The sequence below is a fragment of the Panthera pardus genome, unplaced genomic scaffold, assembly GCF_024362965.1.
Source record: "Panthera pardus isolate Hobbes unplaced genomic scaffold, ASM2436296v1 HiC_scaffold_8, whole genome shotgun sequence".
Taxonomy (NCBI): domain Eukaryota; kingdom Metazoa; phylum Chordata; class Mammalia; order Carnivora; family Felidae; genus Panthera; species Panthera pardus.
This window is the reverse complement of record NW_026527013.1, coordinates 91152447-91169425: the sequence shown is the minus strand read 5'-3', so window position 1 is coordinate 91169425 and position 16979 is coordinate 91152447. Positions and strand designations below refer to the sequence as shown.

The 16979-nt window shown below is 35.8% G+C and overlaps 1 protein-coding gene across 4 annotated transcripts in view; it reads left to right on the top strand.

Moving 5' to 3' along the window:
* ABCB1 (ATP binding cassette subfamily B member 1) overlaps nucleotides 1–16979 on the top strand; it is a 237249-nt gene that overhangs the window by 162526 nt on the left and 57744 nt on the right. For all 4 annotated transcript variants that reach the window (XM_019443186.2, XM_053896940.1, XM_053896939.1 and 1 more), the window contains 2 exons: nucleotides 7901–8025; nucleotides 16406–16577. In XM_019443186.2, the coding sequence (XP_019298731.2) occupies nucleotides 7901–8025; nucleotides 16406–16577 (297 nt within the window). The remainder of the gene's footprint in view (nucleotides 1–7900; nucleotides 8026–16405; nucleotides 16578–16979) is intronic.

Here is a 16979-nt window from a genome sequence, read left to right as displayed (position 1 = left end):
AAAAATTCTACCAGACATTTAAAGAAGAATTAACACGGATTTATATAATCTCTTCCAGGAAAAAGAATACTTTCTCTTCTTTACCACAGATTAAGGACCATTTTCCAACTCATTTTATGAGGCTAGTATTTTTTGATACCCAAACTAGACAACAAAGACAATATGAAAAAAAATGTACACCAATATCTTTCATAGACTGAGAGTAAAAATTCCTCGGTAGCATACAGGTGACCCTTGAACAACACTGGCTTTGAACTGTGTATGTTCACTTCTCGGACTTTCTTTTAAAGTTCACTTATTAACTGAGGGTTGATGGGGGGTGGGAGGGTGGGGGATGGGTATTGAGGAGGGCACCTTTTGGGATGAGCACTGGGTGTTGTATGGAAACCAATTTGACAATAAATTTCATATATTGGAAAAAAAAATAAAGTTCACTTATTTATTTTGAGAGAGAGAGAGAGAGAGAGAGCAAGCATGGGCGTGTGAGTGAGGGAGGGGCAGAGAGAGAGGGAGAGAGGGAGAACCCCAAGCAGGCCTGCACAATCAGTGCGGAGCCCAGTGTGGGGCTCAATCTCAAGAACCATGAGGTCGAGATATGAGCTGAAATCAAGAGTAGGACACTCAACCGACTGAGCCACCCAGGCATCCCAATTTTATATAGATTATATACTATTTCCATATTATTGATTGAGCCCTGTTCCCTGGATTGAAGTAAACCAGTGAAAAACTTGGAAGCATTTCTTTTTTAAGTTTATTTATTTATTTTGAGAGAGTGAGTGAGAAAGCATGATCAGTGGAAAGAGAGAGGCTGAGTCCCAAGCAGGCACCCACGATTTTCTTAACGTTTTCTTTTCTCCAGCTTACTGTATTGTAAGAATATGGTGTATAATACATATGTGTTAATTGACTATGTTACCTGTAAAGCCTCTAGTTAACAGTAGGCTATTAGTAGTTAAGTTTTTGGAGAGTCAAAAGTTATACAGAGGGGGTGCCTGGCTAGCTTAGTCAGTAGAGCATACAGCTTTTGATCTCGGGGTTGTGAATTTGAGCTCCATGTTGGGTATAGAGATTACTTAAAAGTAAGGTCTTAAAAAAAAAAAAGTCATACATATACTTTTGCCTGTGTAAGGTGTTGGCATCCCTTTCATATTGTTGAAGGGTCAACTGTATTAGCAAACCAAATCCAGCAATGTATAAAAAGAATACTATACCGAGGCGCCTGGGTGGCTCAGTCAGTTAAGCGTCCAACTTCGGCTCAGGTCATGATCTCGCGGTCCGTGGGTTCGAGCCCCGCATCGGGCTCTGTGCTGACAGCTCAGAGCCTGGAGCCTGTTTCAGATTCTGTGTCTCCCTCTTTCTCTGACCCTCCCCTGTTCATGCTCTCTCTCTGTCTCAAAAATAAATAAATGTTAAAAAAAAAAAAAAAAAAAGAATGCTATACCATGACCAAGTGGGATTTGTTTCAGCTAGGTAAGACTAGCTCAACATTTGAAAATCAGTCAGTATAATTCACTGTATCGACAAGGTAAAGAAGAAAAACTGTGTGATAATATCAACTGACAGAGAATAAACATTTGACAATATCCAACACCCATTGGTGATTAAAAAAAACCAAAACCCCAAAACTAAAAAACCTCTCAGCAAGTCAAGAATGGTGGGATATTACCTCAACTTGATAAAAATCATCTGCAGAAACCCTACAGCTAATGTCATGTTTAATAGTGAAAGTCTGAATGCTTTCTCCCTAAGACTGGGAATAAGGAAGGTAAGGAGGTCTGCTCTTCCTACTCTTTTCAACAAAGTATAGAGCTTCTAGTCATTATAAGAAGGCAAGAAAAAGAAAGGCACATAGATCAGAAAAGAAGAAATAAAATTATATCTATTTATCAGTAGCATACTTTTTTATGTAGAAAATCTTAAGGATCACTTCTCAGCCTTTTGGCTAGGATCAAGTGAAAATCTTAAGGAATCTACAGTCTTCTAGAACTAATAATTGAATTTAGAAAGGTCACAAGTTACCAGATCAATTACATTTCTACACAGTAACAATAAACATGCACAACCCAAAATGTAAATAGTTAAGTTAAAATTAATACCATTTGTGATCACTACAAATAAGGTAATACTTAGGTATACACTTCATAAAACATACATAGGATCTGTATGGTGATAATTATTAAATGGTCATGAAAGAAATCAAGGCTGAGTAATTGAAGAGACATGGTATGTTCATGGATTAGAAGACCCAACATAGTAAAGATGTCATTTCTTTCCAAACTGATGTGTATGTAGATATAAGGCACTTCCTATAAATATATAAATATTACAGTAGGGTTTTCTTGCGGACATAGACGAGACAGCTATTCTAAAATTTATATGGAAAGACACAGGCCCTAGAAGAGCTAAAACAATTTTGATAAAGAATAAAGTGAGAAGAACAGGTCCGTCTGCTATCAAAGTTTACTCTACTGCTGTGGTATACTGGCTGAAGGATAGACTCATAAATCAATGAAAACAATAGAGAACCCAGAAATAGACTTACGCGAATATGCCCAGCTTATTTTTGATGAAGATACAAAGCAATTCAGTGAAGGAAGAATGAACTTTCAACAAATGGTGCTGGAGCATTTGGATATCCACAGGTGCAGGGGTGAGGGGGGGACCCTTGACTTAAACCTCACACCATATAAAAATTAACAAAAATGGATCATAGACTTATATGTAAGATGTAAAGCTATAAAACTTTGAGAAGAAAACACAGGAGAAAATCTTTAGGATCTGTGCCTAGGCAAAGAGTTCTTACATTTGATACTAAAACCTCAATCCTTGGAAAGAAAAAATTATAAATTAGGCTTCATCGAAACTAAAAACTTTTGCTCTCTGAAAGCCATGTGAAGAGGATGAAAAGATGGGCTACAAACTGGGGAATAATTATATGCAAACTTATCCAGACAAAGGACTTAGTATCCTAAAACTAAAAACTCAGTAAAAAACAAAACAATTAGAATGGACAAAAGACATGAACAAACAGTTTGTCAAAAAGGATATACAGATAGCAAGTAAGCACATGAAAAGTTGTTCAGTATTATTCGCCATCAGGAAAGAACTAAATTAAACTACAATTAGATATCACTACACATCTATCAGAATTGCTAAAATAAAATTAAAAAATAATGAAACCAAATGCTGGTGAGATGCAGAGAAACTGAATAACTCGTAGATTGTTGGTGGGAATGTAAAATGGTAGGGCACTCTGGAAAACAGTTTTGCAGTTTCTGGAAAACTAAACATGCAGTTACCCATATAATTTAGCAATTGTACTCTTGGGCATTTATCTGAGAATAAAGAAAATTTTGTTCACTCAGAACCTGTATTCAAATGTTTTAGCAGCTTTATTTGTAATGGTTCAAAACTGAAACAACCCCAGATATCCTTCAACGTGTGAATGATTAAACTGTGGAATATTTATACCATGGAATACTACCTAGGAAAGAACTGGTAATATACACAACAACCCAGATGAATTTCCAGATAAATTATGCTGTGTGAAAAAAGCCAATCCAAAAAGGTCACATCACATTATGAATTAGCTTATATAAGTATTCTTGAAATGATAAAATTCATGACATAAAACAGATTATGGTTTTCAGGGTTAAGGGATAGGGAGGAGAGGAGAGGAAAAGCAAGGGGCAAGGAAAGAGGTGGCTGTGGCTATGAAGAGTAGCACCAAAGGATCCCTGTGGCGGAATTGTTATGTATCATGATTGGTCACATGAAGGTACAGAGATGATAATGTTGCTTAGAACTAATCACATGCACGTGAGTGCATGTAAAATAACATTGACAGATAAATGTTAAATGTTAAATTCCTGATTGGGATATTGTACTGTAGTTTTCAAGATGTTTTTCTTGGGGAACACTAGATGAAGAGTATGTTGAAAAGTAAAATTTAACTGAGTGAATTTGAAGATCTGATTGGGTTTATTCATTGAAGCATGAATCAGGCAGCATCTCATCTACAAATAGAAAGGATCTCCAAAGAGCTGTATAAATGAAAGGTTTTTATCCGCAGAAGAGGACAGAAAGAGAAAGTTTTCTAACAAAAGATTGTGTCAGTCAAGATCACCTTCCTTTGGGGGAAGGGCATGCAGATGACTTCATTAGTACTGATCAAGTCATTTCAGAATGACTGGTTAAATGTCACATTCCTGGGAAAGGCTGAAACTGCAATTAGGTTAGATACTAAGTCTTGGTTTGCTGGCTTGAGGCTTAGCACAGGTGACTCCATTTTAGATCTTTTGTCTCTGTTGTTTCTTACAACTGTACGTGAGTCTACAGTTATCTTGAAATAGAAAAGTTAAAAAAAATATAAAGCATATATAAATTATATCAATACAAAACAAAAACCTAAACTGAGAAATGGAAAAATGGGAGAAAGATAAAGATCAAAATATCTGGTCAGAAATATTGCTTCTGAATGTATTAGTTTGAATAATACAAAATTGTCTATATTACACATCTTAACTTACTAAAATGGCAATTTCATGTCTCAAACTAAAAAAATTAAGTTTTGTTAAGAAATTGGCCATCTGTGGAAGAAAGGATGAGTAAGTGATACTTTATGTGGTTATTTGTAATGGAAGTATCACCATTCCATAATTTTATATTAGAGGGATAGTAAAAGTTCATTTTTCATATTCCTGAGAATAGTTTGGAGATTTTTTTTTTGTTGAAAAGACATGATCTCTTCAAAACAAAGAGAAACTAACAAACACTTAAGATTCTACCATAATCTTCCTAAGCCTATATATATTTGTGGAAGGTCTTAGAAGAGAAAAAGATCCAGGTTTATTGAAGTAATTGATATGGTACTTGATATATCAACAGTGAATTAAAATAGCATATTTTGAAACTCCAAATTCAAAAATATTTCTGGTAATCTTTCTGTATTTGTCTGCCTCGTGATCACTGTGGGATGAGGTTTCAAGGGCAACAGAGAAAAATAGCTGAAGCGTATTGCCTATGCCTCTTACATTATGCAGAGCTGTTTGTTCAGGGATGGCAATGACCACACTAACTCAGACACAGCACTGTGAATGATTTTGGCAAGTGTGGCAGAGAAACCCTAGGAAGGACGGGAGGGGCAGAAGAGTTTTCCCTTCTTCCCTTTGAGGTTCTCTGGCTGGTCTAATAATTAAATTGGTGTAAGACAGATTAACACTAGAATAACAAGAGTTTAATAACATGTATACTTCCTGTGTACATGGGAGGGACCAAGGAAAACTGAATAACTGCCCAAAATGGTTGAAGCCATCACCTTAAATACCATCTTCAGCTAAAGACAAAAGAAGGTGTTTGGGGTTGGGGTGTCAGTTATAGGAGCCTATTAGGAAAGGCACAATAAGCAAGGGTAAGGTTGTTATGCAGATTTAAGTATTTGGTTGTCTTCTCTTTTAATACGAGTTTCTAGAGATTTAAAGTCTCGCCCTTGTCTTGGCACATCAGGGAGATACTCTTCCAAATGGAGATTTCCATGTGTGCCTGGGTGACTCAGTCGGTTGAGCATCCAACTCTTGATTTTGGTTCAGATCATTGTCATGGATTGAGCCCCTTTTCAGGTTCCATGCTGAGCATGGCCCCTGCTTAAGATTCTCTCTCTCTCTCTCTCTCTCTCTCTCTCTCTCTCTCTCTGCCGCTCTCTTTTGCTCATGCACTCTTTCTCTCAAAACAACAACAACAACAAAAAACAAACAAAAAAACAAATGGAGATTTCCCTTATACATGTATATGTTCTTACAAAAGGCTAATTTCTGCTTGGTTCTTGGATTTCTTCCTGTGTTTGCAATTTCTTAAAAATAACAAATTTAAAATAATATGTGTCGGGGCATATTTTGTGTGGCAAATTTTGCTTCTTTGTGGTTGCTTTGAGAAGTCAAGAAAGTCTAGTGCATAAGTGGGTTATTGCTTTGGGTACCAAAGAAGATAGGTACATACAGCACCATATCTGTACATAGAACACAGTTAATAGATTTTCATTTGCCTTCACCCACCCATTCTTGTTACTGGACAAGGGTCTGTTGCCTGGTGCTCAGCAAGCCAAATACTGACCCCAGTTTTGTGGCAGAGAAAAAGGGTTTTATTATAAGGCATCAAGCAAGAAAGTGAGAGAAAATTTCTCTGTCTGCCTCCCCGAAGGGCTGCAGTTGGGTATATATAAGGATAAGGGGTCAAGATGTCACAGGGTATATAGGTTGAATGGAATAAGCTGATTGGATAAAAGGAAAAAAGGAGGTATTCTCTCTTCTGGGATTCATGTTCATTAAATAGCAGCATAATAATGAGAGGTGTGGAGATCTCAGGGTATGTCATCACACAGATGTTACTTTTGTTCACTCTTGATGCCTTTTGTACAACCACAAGAATTCTTCCCATTTTGCTCTGTTCTCAGCTAGTCTTACCAGTGGTTGGTTGGCTTCTGCAAACCGGCTCCTAAATCGATCAGGTTAACCAGAGTTTCCTTACAGTAGAATGGCCAAGCATTTGTTAACTCAACATGTCAGTTTCCGTCTTAAATCCTTCACAGCTCCTTTTACTTTCACACAGCAAAAGAAGAAATACACTGTTAAAATCAAAACCACTTAGAGCTTTTCACTGATATGACTTATATAAATGAGTCCACAAATGCCTATAAATTACTTATTGAAAGGGTGTAATACTTTATTATTAATTGCTTACATGTAACCCTTAGGTGGCTGACTACATAAGCATTCCAGGTACAAATAGTAACCTTAGTCCTTTGCCCATATCACTTGATCCGATTTTCATAATAGGGCCCTTGGGGAGCCCAGTTTACGTGTCAGTGGCTGGCCTCCCACCTTATACTTCTGTTCCAGAGAACAATTAGCAATTGCTGTGTTCAATTCATACCATATTTCCTTGATGTAATTAATGCCTTTTTTTCCCTGTTTTTATGATTATGGTATATACCTTCTTTTCTGAAATTTAAAATCTCCCCAAAGTTCAGTTTTATTTATTTAGATGAGGATCCGTGAGGTAGTTGGTGAAAAAATAAAAATTTTAATTTATTGTATGCCATCTCAGTCCAAAAAGAATTTGAAGTGGCTAATAGAGTGAATATATATACTTAAAAATAGAACATCATTTCCCTCTCTCTTTTTTCTCCTCCCATATGTTCATCTTGTTTTGTTTCTTAAATTCCACATATGACTGAAATTATATGATAATTGTCTTTCTCTGACTGACTTATTTTGCTTAGCATAATACATTCTAGCTCAATCCATGTTGTTTCAAATGGCAAGATTTCATTTTTTTTTTTTGATGGGTGAGTAATATTTCATTGTATATATATATATATATATATATATATACACCACTTCTTCCTTATCCATTCATCAGTCAATGGACATTTGGGCTCTTTGCATAATTTGGCTATTGTTGATAATGCAGCTATAAACATTGGGTGCATGTACCCCTTCGAATCTGTATTTTTGTACCCTTTGGGTAAAAACCATGAGAGACTCTTAAAGGTAGGGAACAAATTGAGAGTTGATGGAGGGAGGTGGGTGGGGATGGGCTGGATGGGTGATGGATACTGATGAGAGCACTTGTAATGAGCACTGGGTGTTGTATGTAAGTGATGACCCACTGAATTCAACTCCTGAAACCAATATTGCACTGTCTGTTAGCTAACTAGAATTTAAATAAAAATTTGAAAAAAAAATAGAACATTATGACCAAAGATGAGTTGAAAGACAGATTTTATTCTATATATACACTAACATACAAACATTGTTGGTGTATATATTTGTGTTTCTTTTACAGAAGATAAAATTAACTTGTTAAAAATTTTCAAATGATCTGAAATTATATTTTTAAACAGATACTATCTTCATTTACTGATAAAGAACTCTTGGCATATGCAAAAGCTGGAGCAGTAGCTGAAGAGGTCTTAGCAGCAATTAGAACTGTGATTGCCTTTGGAGGACAAAAGAAAGAACTTGAAAGGTTTGAGTCTCTTTTTTTAAGTTGCTAGGAATGTTAAGTTCTCTGTCATCTGATATGCCGTTCAGGTTGACAGTGTTGAGTATAAGGGTGTGTATGTGTGTGTGTATATTTTTTAATAGCTTCCTCGATGTCGTACAGCATAGTTAATATTCTGGAAAAGTTGTAATTTTAGTTGTATTCCTCTTATATCTGCTAATTCAAAACATTTTCTAGAATGTCTTAGGTGGGTAGTGACAATGAAATGGTTTCTTAAGGCTAACATATTTTATATATGATGATAATTTTCCCCATCAAGTTAATACTTGGTTCTCTAAGACTAAATGGGTATTTTGTGTAAGATCTAGGGAGACATTTTAATCTGTGGTTCATTTCCCCTCTTGCCCAGGCACCTAATCAGTTATGTGATGCTTTTGGAAGATAAAAATATAATTAAAAAGCACCTTTGTACAAAAGGTCAAAATCTTTATTATATGTTGTTTAGTATATTCTTGCATCTGTCCCTTTTTATTAGATTTATGAGAATGTAGATAGTAATTTATTGCAGTGTATAATATTCATCAGATCCATTGATTTCTAAACAGTGACAGACTTTATTTAAAATTGAATATATGTTATACTATTCTGATATTAGAGCATTTTAATGTTATGAACATATGTATATTTGGAAATTAGGAATAGTGAACTATATTGTTTGGAACATTATACATTGTTGGTAAAGCCATAAGAAAAACAAGGGAATTTTTATAAGTCAGAATAATAGTCCCCTCTGGGGGAGATGAGACATGGTTAATTAGATTAAGACTCATAGCAAGGGGCTTCTGTGGTTCTGGTGTGTTCTGTTTCTTGACCTCAGTTGTGTGCTGACATGGGTGTTAATGGCATAATTCTTTATAGTGTACCTATGTGTTTTTAGTATACTTGTGTTCATAATATATATTTCATACCCACAAAGATGCCCTCTGAGACTAAGCACCTACCATTGTTCAAAGGAAAGCAGTACTGTATTCTCTCTCAATTTTTGGTAAGGTTTTTGCTTTTGCCTTAAAGTATGTCTGACTAGTAAAATGAGAAGTCTTGCCTAATGGTCAAGCAAGTATCCAGTCAAATACAGCTTTCCTCTTTTGGAGCTTAAATTTTATCAAGGGGAGGGGAAAGGTGCAGATGATCACAAATAAACAAAATATCTAATATACCAGTTGGGTAAATATTATTTGGGGATATAAAATACTCTGTTAGAGTCATAGGGCATACTATTTAAAAGATGATTCAGAAAACTCTTTTCTGAATAGTTAATGTTTGAGCAAACACAGAGGGAAGTTTTGAGCTCAGATTCTTTTCCATTTTTTCTCAGTGGAAAGGTAGACCAGAGAAAGAATATGTCTACCAACATAGGGAAACAAATACAGCTTTTCTGCTTCTGCCCAGTTTCTGAGCTGGGGGAGAGCATCTCCCCATAGAAATCAAAATCTCAAGACTCACTCTCCGGTGCCCTTAGGATCTGAATTTACAAAATTCTGTGAGCTAAGGAGTGCTGTCTCCCCAAAACTGAGTATTTCACATTAAAAACAAAGCCTAGTTCCATGATACCACTAGAGTATCTGGTAGAAGAAATGAAAAACTGCTGAAGATTAACAAATGAAGCATCCAAATTAAGAAGTTAGAAAAAGAACAACAGAGTAAAGGAAGTATAAGAAATAATAAACAGCAAAAAACAATTGAATAGAAAATAAATGTTAAAAAGCAGAGGCTTGACAAATCCATAAACTAATTCTTTGAAAAGACTAATAACCAAGTATTTTGCAAGTTTAATCAGGAATAAAAAAAGTAATAAAAAATTGCTACAGATAAAAATACATTTTATTTTTAAAAAGTACAGCTTCATGGTTCAAGAACAGACACTCAGACCAGTGGAATAGAATAGAGAACCCAGAAATGGACCCACAAGCGTTTGGCCAACTAATCTTTGACAAAGCAGGAAAGAATATCCAATGGAATAAAGACAGTCTCTTCAGCGAGTGCTGCTGGGAAAACTGGACAGCGACATGCAGAATGAACCTGGACCACTTTCTTACACCATACACAAAAATAAACTCAAAGTGGATGAAAGACCTCAATGTAAGACAGGAAGCCATCAAAATCCTCGAGGAGAAAGCAGGCAAAAACCTCTTTGATCTTGCCCGCAGCAATTTCTTACTCAACATGTCTCTGGAGCCAAGGGAAACAAAAGCAAAAGTGAACTACAGGGACCTCCTCAAAATAAAACTTCTGCACAGCGAAGGAAACAATCAGCAAAACTAAAAGGCAACCGACAGAATGGGAGAAGATATTTGGAAATGACATATCAGATAAAGGGTTAGTGTCCAAAATCTAAAAAGAATTTATCAAACTCAACACCCAAAAAACAAATAATCCAGTGAAGAAATGGGCAAAAGACATGAATAGACACTTCTCCAAAGAAGACATCTAGATGGCCAACCGACACATGAAAAAATGCTCCACATCACTCATCATCAGGGAAATACAAATCAAAACCACAATGAGATACCACCTGACACCTGTCAGAATGGCTAACATTAACAACTCAGGCAACCACAGATATTGGCGAGAATACAGAGAAAGAGGATCTCTTTTGCATTGTTGGTGGGAATGCAAGCTGGTGCAGCCACTCTGGAAAACACTATGGAGGTTTCTCAAAAAACTAAAAATGGAACTACCCTACGACCCAGCAATTGCACTACTAGGCATTTATCCAAGGGATACAGGTATGCTATTTCGAAGGGACACATGCACCCCCATGTTTATAGCAGCCCTATCAACAACAGCCAAAGTATGGAAAGAGCCCAAATGTCCATTGATGGATGAATGGATAAAGAAAGTGTGGTGTATATATATACATACACAATGAAGTATTACTCGGCAATCAAAAAGAGTGAAACCTTGCCATTTGCAACTATGTGGATGGAACTGGAGGGTATTATGCTAAGTGAAATTAATCAGAGAAAGACAAAAATTATATGGCTTCACTCATATGAGGACTTTAAGACACAGAACAGATGAACATAAGGGAAGGGAAGCAAGAATAATATAAAAACAGGGAGGGGGACAAAACAAAAGAGACTCATAAATATGGAGAACAAACTGAGGGTTGCTGGAGGGGTTGTGGGGGGGGGATGGGTTAAATGGGTAAGGGGCAATAAGGAATCTACTGAAATCATTGCTTCACTATATACTAACTAATTTGGATGTCAATTTTTAAAAATAAAAAAAGTTAAAAGTATAGCTTCATACTAATAAATTATAAAACCCTAATGAAGTAGACAATATCCTAGAAAAATATAGGCTAAAACTCTCACTTGAGAGGATGAAAACTTGAGTAGGCCAACAATCATTAAAGGAATTGAATCCAAAGTTTAAAATCTCTACTCCTGCCCTTATATACACACATAAACAAGCAAAACCCACAGAGTCCAGATAATTTCACAGAAAGGTTCTACTAAAACTTCATGAATGAGATAACTCTATCTCATAGAAATTGTTTCAGAGAATGGAAGAAATATATATAGCAAGTTGTGAGTTCATCTTATGAGGCTAGTGTAACTTTGATGCCAGAATAAGACAGATACGTGAGAAAGGAAAATTACAAAGCAGTTTAACCTAAAACATAGATGCAGAAGGTGTAGATAAATTATTAGCTAAACAAATCCATGTGAAAAATATCATCAGATTAAAGAAATCTTGAACTTACTGGCTTTATCCCATGAATGCAAAGATGGTTAACATTAGGAAATCTATTAATATAATTAGTCATATTAACAGATTGAAAGGAAGAAGCATTTTATATTAACAGATGGTGAAAAAGAATTAATTATGTATTATTCATGACAAAAACTCATAAAACCAGGAGTAATAATTGATTTTCTTGATTCAATAAAAAGTATATACCAGAGATGTATAGGAAGCATCATACTTAATGGTGCAATGTGAAAAGCATTCCTTAAAATGATGAATGAAACAAGTATGTCTGCTAGCATCATTTCTGTTTAGTGTTGAACTGGTTCTAGATAAGACCAAAGAAATAAGTAAGAGTAAGAATAATAAAAGGAAAAGAAAAAAAAGAAATAAAAGTTATAAGGATTGAAAACAAGAAGCAAAACTGTCATTATTCACAGATGGTATGATTGTATGCACAAAAATTCCAGTAGCCTCTGCAGACTAATAATATTCAGTGAGATCTCTGGGTACCTGATCACAATTCATAGAAAATTGCTGTGAAGCAACAATGAATGATTAGAAAACATATAAAATGTCATTAATTCTAAGATGCACATTTTTCTCTCACAGTTCTGAAACTGAGATAAATCTTACAATCAATGCCATCTTATAGTTGCTGTGGGTCTGGATTGAAGTCAGTTCTTGCAGGATTTGTGTTTGCTTCTGCCATTCACTGGGGACACTATTAACCTGAGACCACCTTACATTAAATTATATGTCTAGGAGTTTTTGAACCACACTGGCAGTGTGAATTTATAGTTCAGACCTGCATGAGTAATTGCCTGTGGTTCCAATTCTCAGGGAGTTGTTTTTCCTCCCTTTACCTGATGCCAGGGTTGAGACATGCAAGTTCCCTTGCTGTCACTTTCCCTGGGGCATGTGCTTACTATACTGAGGCTGTAGCCCTTTGACTCCCAGCTGTATATGGAGTGTCCTATTTTTTTTATTAATTTTTTTAATGTTTGTTTATCTTAAAGAAAAACAGAGTGCGGATGGGGGACGAGCAGAAAGAGAGGGAGACACAGAATCCGAAGCAGGCTCCAAGCTCTGAGCTGTCAGTGTAGAGCCCGACACGGGGCTTGAACTCACGACCCATGAGATCATGGCCTGAGCCAAAGTCAGTTGCTTTGATTGACTGAGCCACCCTGGCGCCCCTGAAGTATGCTATTAAACTCCTTAATGCTACATAAAATAGCAGAATAACACTAACTTCTTACAATTAATGACATCCTAAATTTGATGAATAGGATAATTTTTAAAAAGGTATTATTAGAAATAAAAATTATAATTATGTATGGGATGTAAATAACATTGGTAAGGAGAGAAAGGACATCATGATAGTCAAGTCCAATCTTCAGAACTTAGATAAATCTGATTATTTTAGTTCGGTAAAAGTTTAAATAAATTGAGGTGTTTGTTGTTTTTAGTTTAACTGTTTTCATTAATTAGGCACAGTAAGGTTTTTTTTTTTTACCTAAAGAAGATGGGGATCAAATTTTTATTATAAGAATAAGCAAATGGGCGTACACAGCTGTTTTCAAAGATTCATTTTTTTGTGTGGCATCATTCATTGAGAAGACATTAGTTACTGGCATGTATCTTTGAAAGGACATTCTCTGCTGGCAAATTGGAAATTGGTTTTGCCTTTAAATAAAGAGTAGATTCAGGACTCCAACATGCTGGCATAAGTTTCTTTCCAGGTTGGCCATTTCTTGAAAGTTCATTCATTCAATAGTTTTAGCCAGTATCTACCACATGCACTGCACTAGGCTCTAGGTTTTCAGTAGTGAATTGGAAACGGAAAACCTTGTCCCTCTTATGATCCTTAGTCCAAAGAGTAAGATGGAGAAGAAGGGAAGGAAAGAAAGTAGAAAAGAAGGTAAAAAAGAAATCATTGATGAAATTAATTAAATTATCAACCTTTAAAAAAATTTTTTTAACGTTTTATTTATTTTTGAGACAGGGAGAGACAGAGCATGAACAGGGGAGGGTCAGAGAGAGGGAGACACAGAATCTGAAACAGGCTCCAGGCTCTGAGCTGTCAGCACAGAGCCCGACGCGGGGCTCGAACTCACGGACCGCGAGATCATGACCTGAGCTGAAGTCGGCTGCTTAACCGACTGAGCCACCCAGGCGCCCCGGACCTTTAAATTGTACTATGAAAGAATCAAGGAGTGTGCTGTAATAGCAAGGAGGGAAAATTTACTTTAAATATGGCAGTCAGGGAAGGCTGTGGCAGTCACGTCCTCTCTGAGGATATTTCATCTAGGCTGAGACTTGAGGGATTAGGAAAAGCCTGCCCTGGTGGGATTAGGGATAGAAGAGTCTTCCAAATTTCCCGAGGTGGCAGAGTTTGATGTATTCTAGAAAATACCACGAATGAGGCTTACATGCCTGGAGCTATGTTGAGTGAGGGGAGATGGAAAGGCTTTTGAAGGAAGCGGCGGTTATGGTGAGGAGGTAGGATTTTACTCCAAGGGCTCAGGGTTTTAACAAAGGAATGAGTATCCACATAATATGTTAACATCATTTCTCTGTGTGTAATTGGTTTGGTGATTGGAGGAGAGCAGTTAAAGATTGGAAACAGGGACCAGCTGTGGTTGTAGCCCAGGTGAAAAGGCTTATGGTGGCCTGAGGTAGACCGCAGGCAAGAGAGGGGAGAGAAGTACCTAGATTTCGGATATAATTTGGAAGTAGGATTGCTAAAATTATATTTAGACGAAATGTAACCCTTCAGTTTTCTTTTTAGTTCTTTCCCTTCCTTTCTCTGCTTCTGCATTGACAGGTAATTAAGGTCTTAGTTTGACTTTCTCTCCCAATTAACAGGTGCAGGAGGAAGCTGGCTTTCTTGGAAAGGAAATTTAACGAGAGTTTAAAAGGAAATTCAACTCAGTAGTATAAGAATAGCTTTATTCTCCTAATTTTAAAATGATATTTTCCTCTCTTGTGTATGTCCTACCTGTTAGTATTTATTTCTCTTGCTTAACTAAAATTGTTTCTTGCTCTTGTAAGTGGCTGTTTATATCACTGATGTATATTTTCATAATATTTAAGAATTTTTTTTCAAAATATCATTGTTTTTGTTGTGTATCTTTAATCCATTCTAGGAGTGTCACTTTAATTACCATTCTCATACTAATGCTTTTAATGAGTAGATTTGATTATCTGGTTTTATAGTGTGGTATTTTTATTAAAATGCTAATCAAAAAGCCTATGTAAAAGCATTGTCGATTTCTCCTTCCTCCTTACCCTCTTCCTTTTTTCATTTTCTTTTCTGGTATCTAAATGATTTTCTTCCTTGTTGTTGCTTCTTCCTGTGAAAGTGTTTCCTCTGGCTGCATGGTACCACAACATGTCATTGAAATGATTTCTGCATTAGTCTCGGTAAGCAAGAACTGATGTAAAGGAAATAACAATAAAGGTGTGGGTCATGTGCATTAAAGTTCCTTATTTGTAATCATGTATTGTCCATGCCTGGTAATGTCTTTTGTCTCGGTCAACTCAAAAAGTGGGAAATAGACAGATAGATAGATAGATCAACCATTGAAACACGTTACTCAAAAATAATGTTTTTGTTCAAAGATTATAAGTGGCAAGTTAGGGTTTTTTGCAGAGAGAAACTCTAATAATTTACTATTTTATTACTCTAAAGTTCTGTTTAAGTTCCGTCTTTAGTAGACATAGTAGTCATGTAAATTGCATTTGTCATGCTTTTAATTAGTACAGTAGCTAGTTAAAAAAAGTCATGAAGGCAAGAAAGAAGGCATGCTCTTACCGGAGCAAGACTTTACCTTGGCTGTACATTCCAACTAACAGAATGAATCCTCCAAAGAAAATATAATACTACATAATATTTATGTAGTTATGCTTTTACAGATCAAAGACCTCAACATATGAATTCTATATGGAAGTAAGTTCTTTCATTTCAGTAGCTATGAACTTTTTCCTCCTGCAAGGCAATGTTCTAAATTCCCAGGGAGATATGATTAAAAAGGATGAAGACAGATTTAAGACTCAATTATAATCTATCCTATTTCTCTAATAATTTTACATTGATTATATATTTACAGAGATTCTTAAGAAAAGAGACATGGAGATAAGCTAATGGAGCCCACATAAAAAAAAGAAGAAGAATTTTCCTTAATGTTTCCTTAAACATTCAGAGATTTAAGGGATTTCCTTGTGGTGGGCACTTTCTAGCATTATATCTGCTTTTTATTATTTAATTTAAAAGATGTGCAGATTATGAAGGAAAAACAGATGTTTTCATAGCTTCTATTTTTGTCTTGACTATGAAATAATGCAAATTCTGGAAGTTTTGCTAAACATAATTTCCCTTATTTCACTATTGTTAAGGCCAGAAAGAACCTTTTGTAACACTTTCCCCCAAATTATTTAATCTCTGTAATCCTCAGTTTACTCTTTTACAAGAAGGGATTAATATAATACTAACATCATAGGGTCAACGTGTGGACAAAAGGAGAAAATACATGTAAAACACCTACCAACAGGGCTGGGCACATTCTAAGTACTTCATAACCATCATGTTATCTTGGCTCATTTCTTATGATTTATGAGTATTTGTGATAGTTTTTGTTATTTCTCCCAGGTACAACAAAAACTTAGAAGAAGCTAAAAGAATTGGGATAAAGAAAGCTATCACAGCCAACATTTCTATCGGTATTGCTTTCCTGTTGATCTATGCATCATACGCCCTGGCATTCTGGTATGGGACCTCCTTGGTCCTCTCCCATGAATATTCTATTGGACAAGTACTCACTGTAAGTGATGTTTTGTTAAGAAGTGAATCTCTCATAAAAACTTCAGTGAAGTTGAGTGGTGTTGGCTTGAATGATGTTGGAGAATAGATTTTGAAGAACTATTAATACAAAGAGTCATGTGCTACTAGATTAAAAGTGGAAAGGCAATTAGATGTATTGAGTAACCAATGTTGTCTTTTTTGCAGATCCCTTGCGCAGTTTTTTCTTGCAGCCTAAATAATGCTAACATTACTAATCTCTGTAGCATGAACTTTCATTTGTTGAGATTATTTCTTTGTGTCAGGCTCAATGCTAAGCATTTTGATTTTATTTTCTGATTTACTCTTCACAGCAACAAATGGCAAAATACACAGTTTAACTATTTTTCAAATTCTTTTGAATGACAGCTAGTCCAACTTGCGA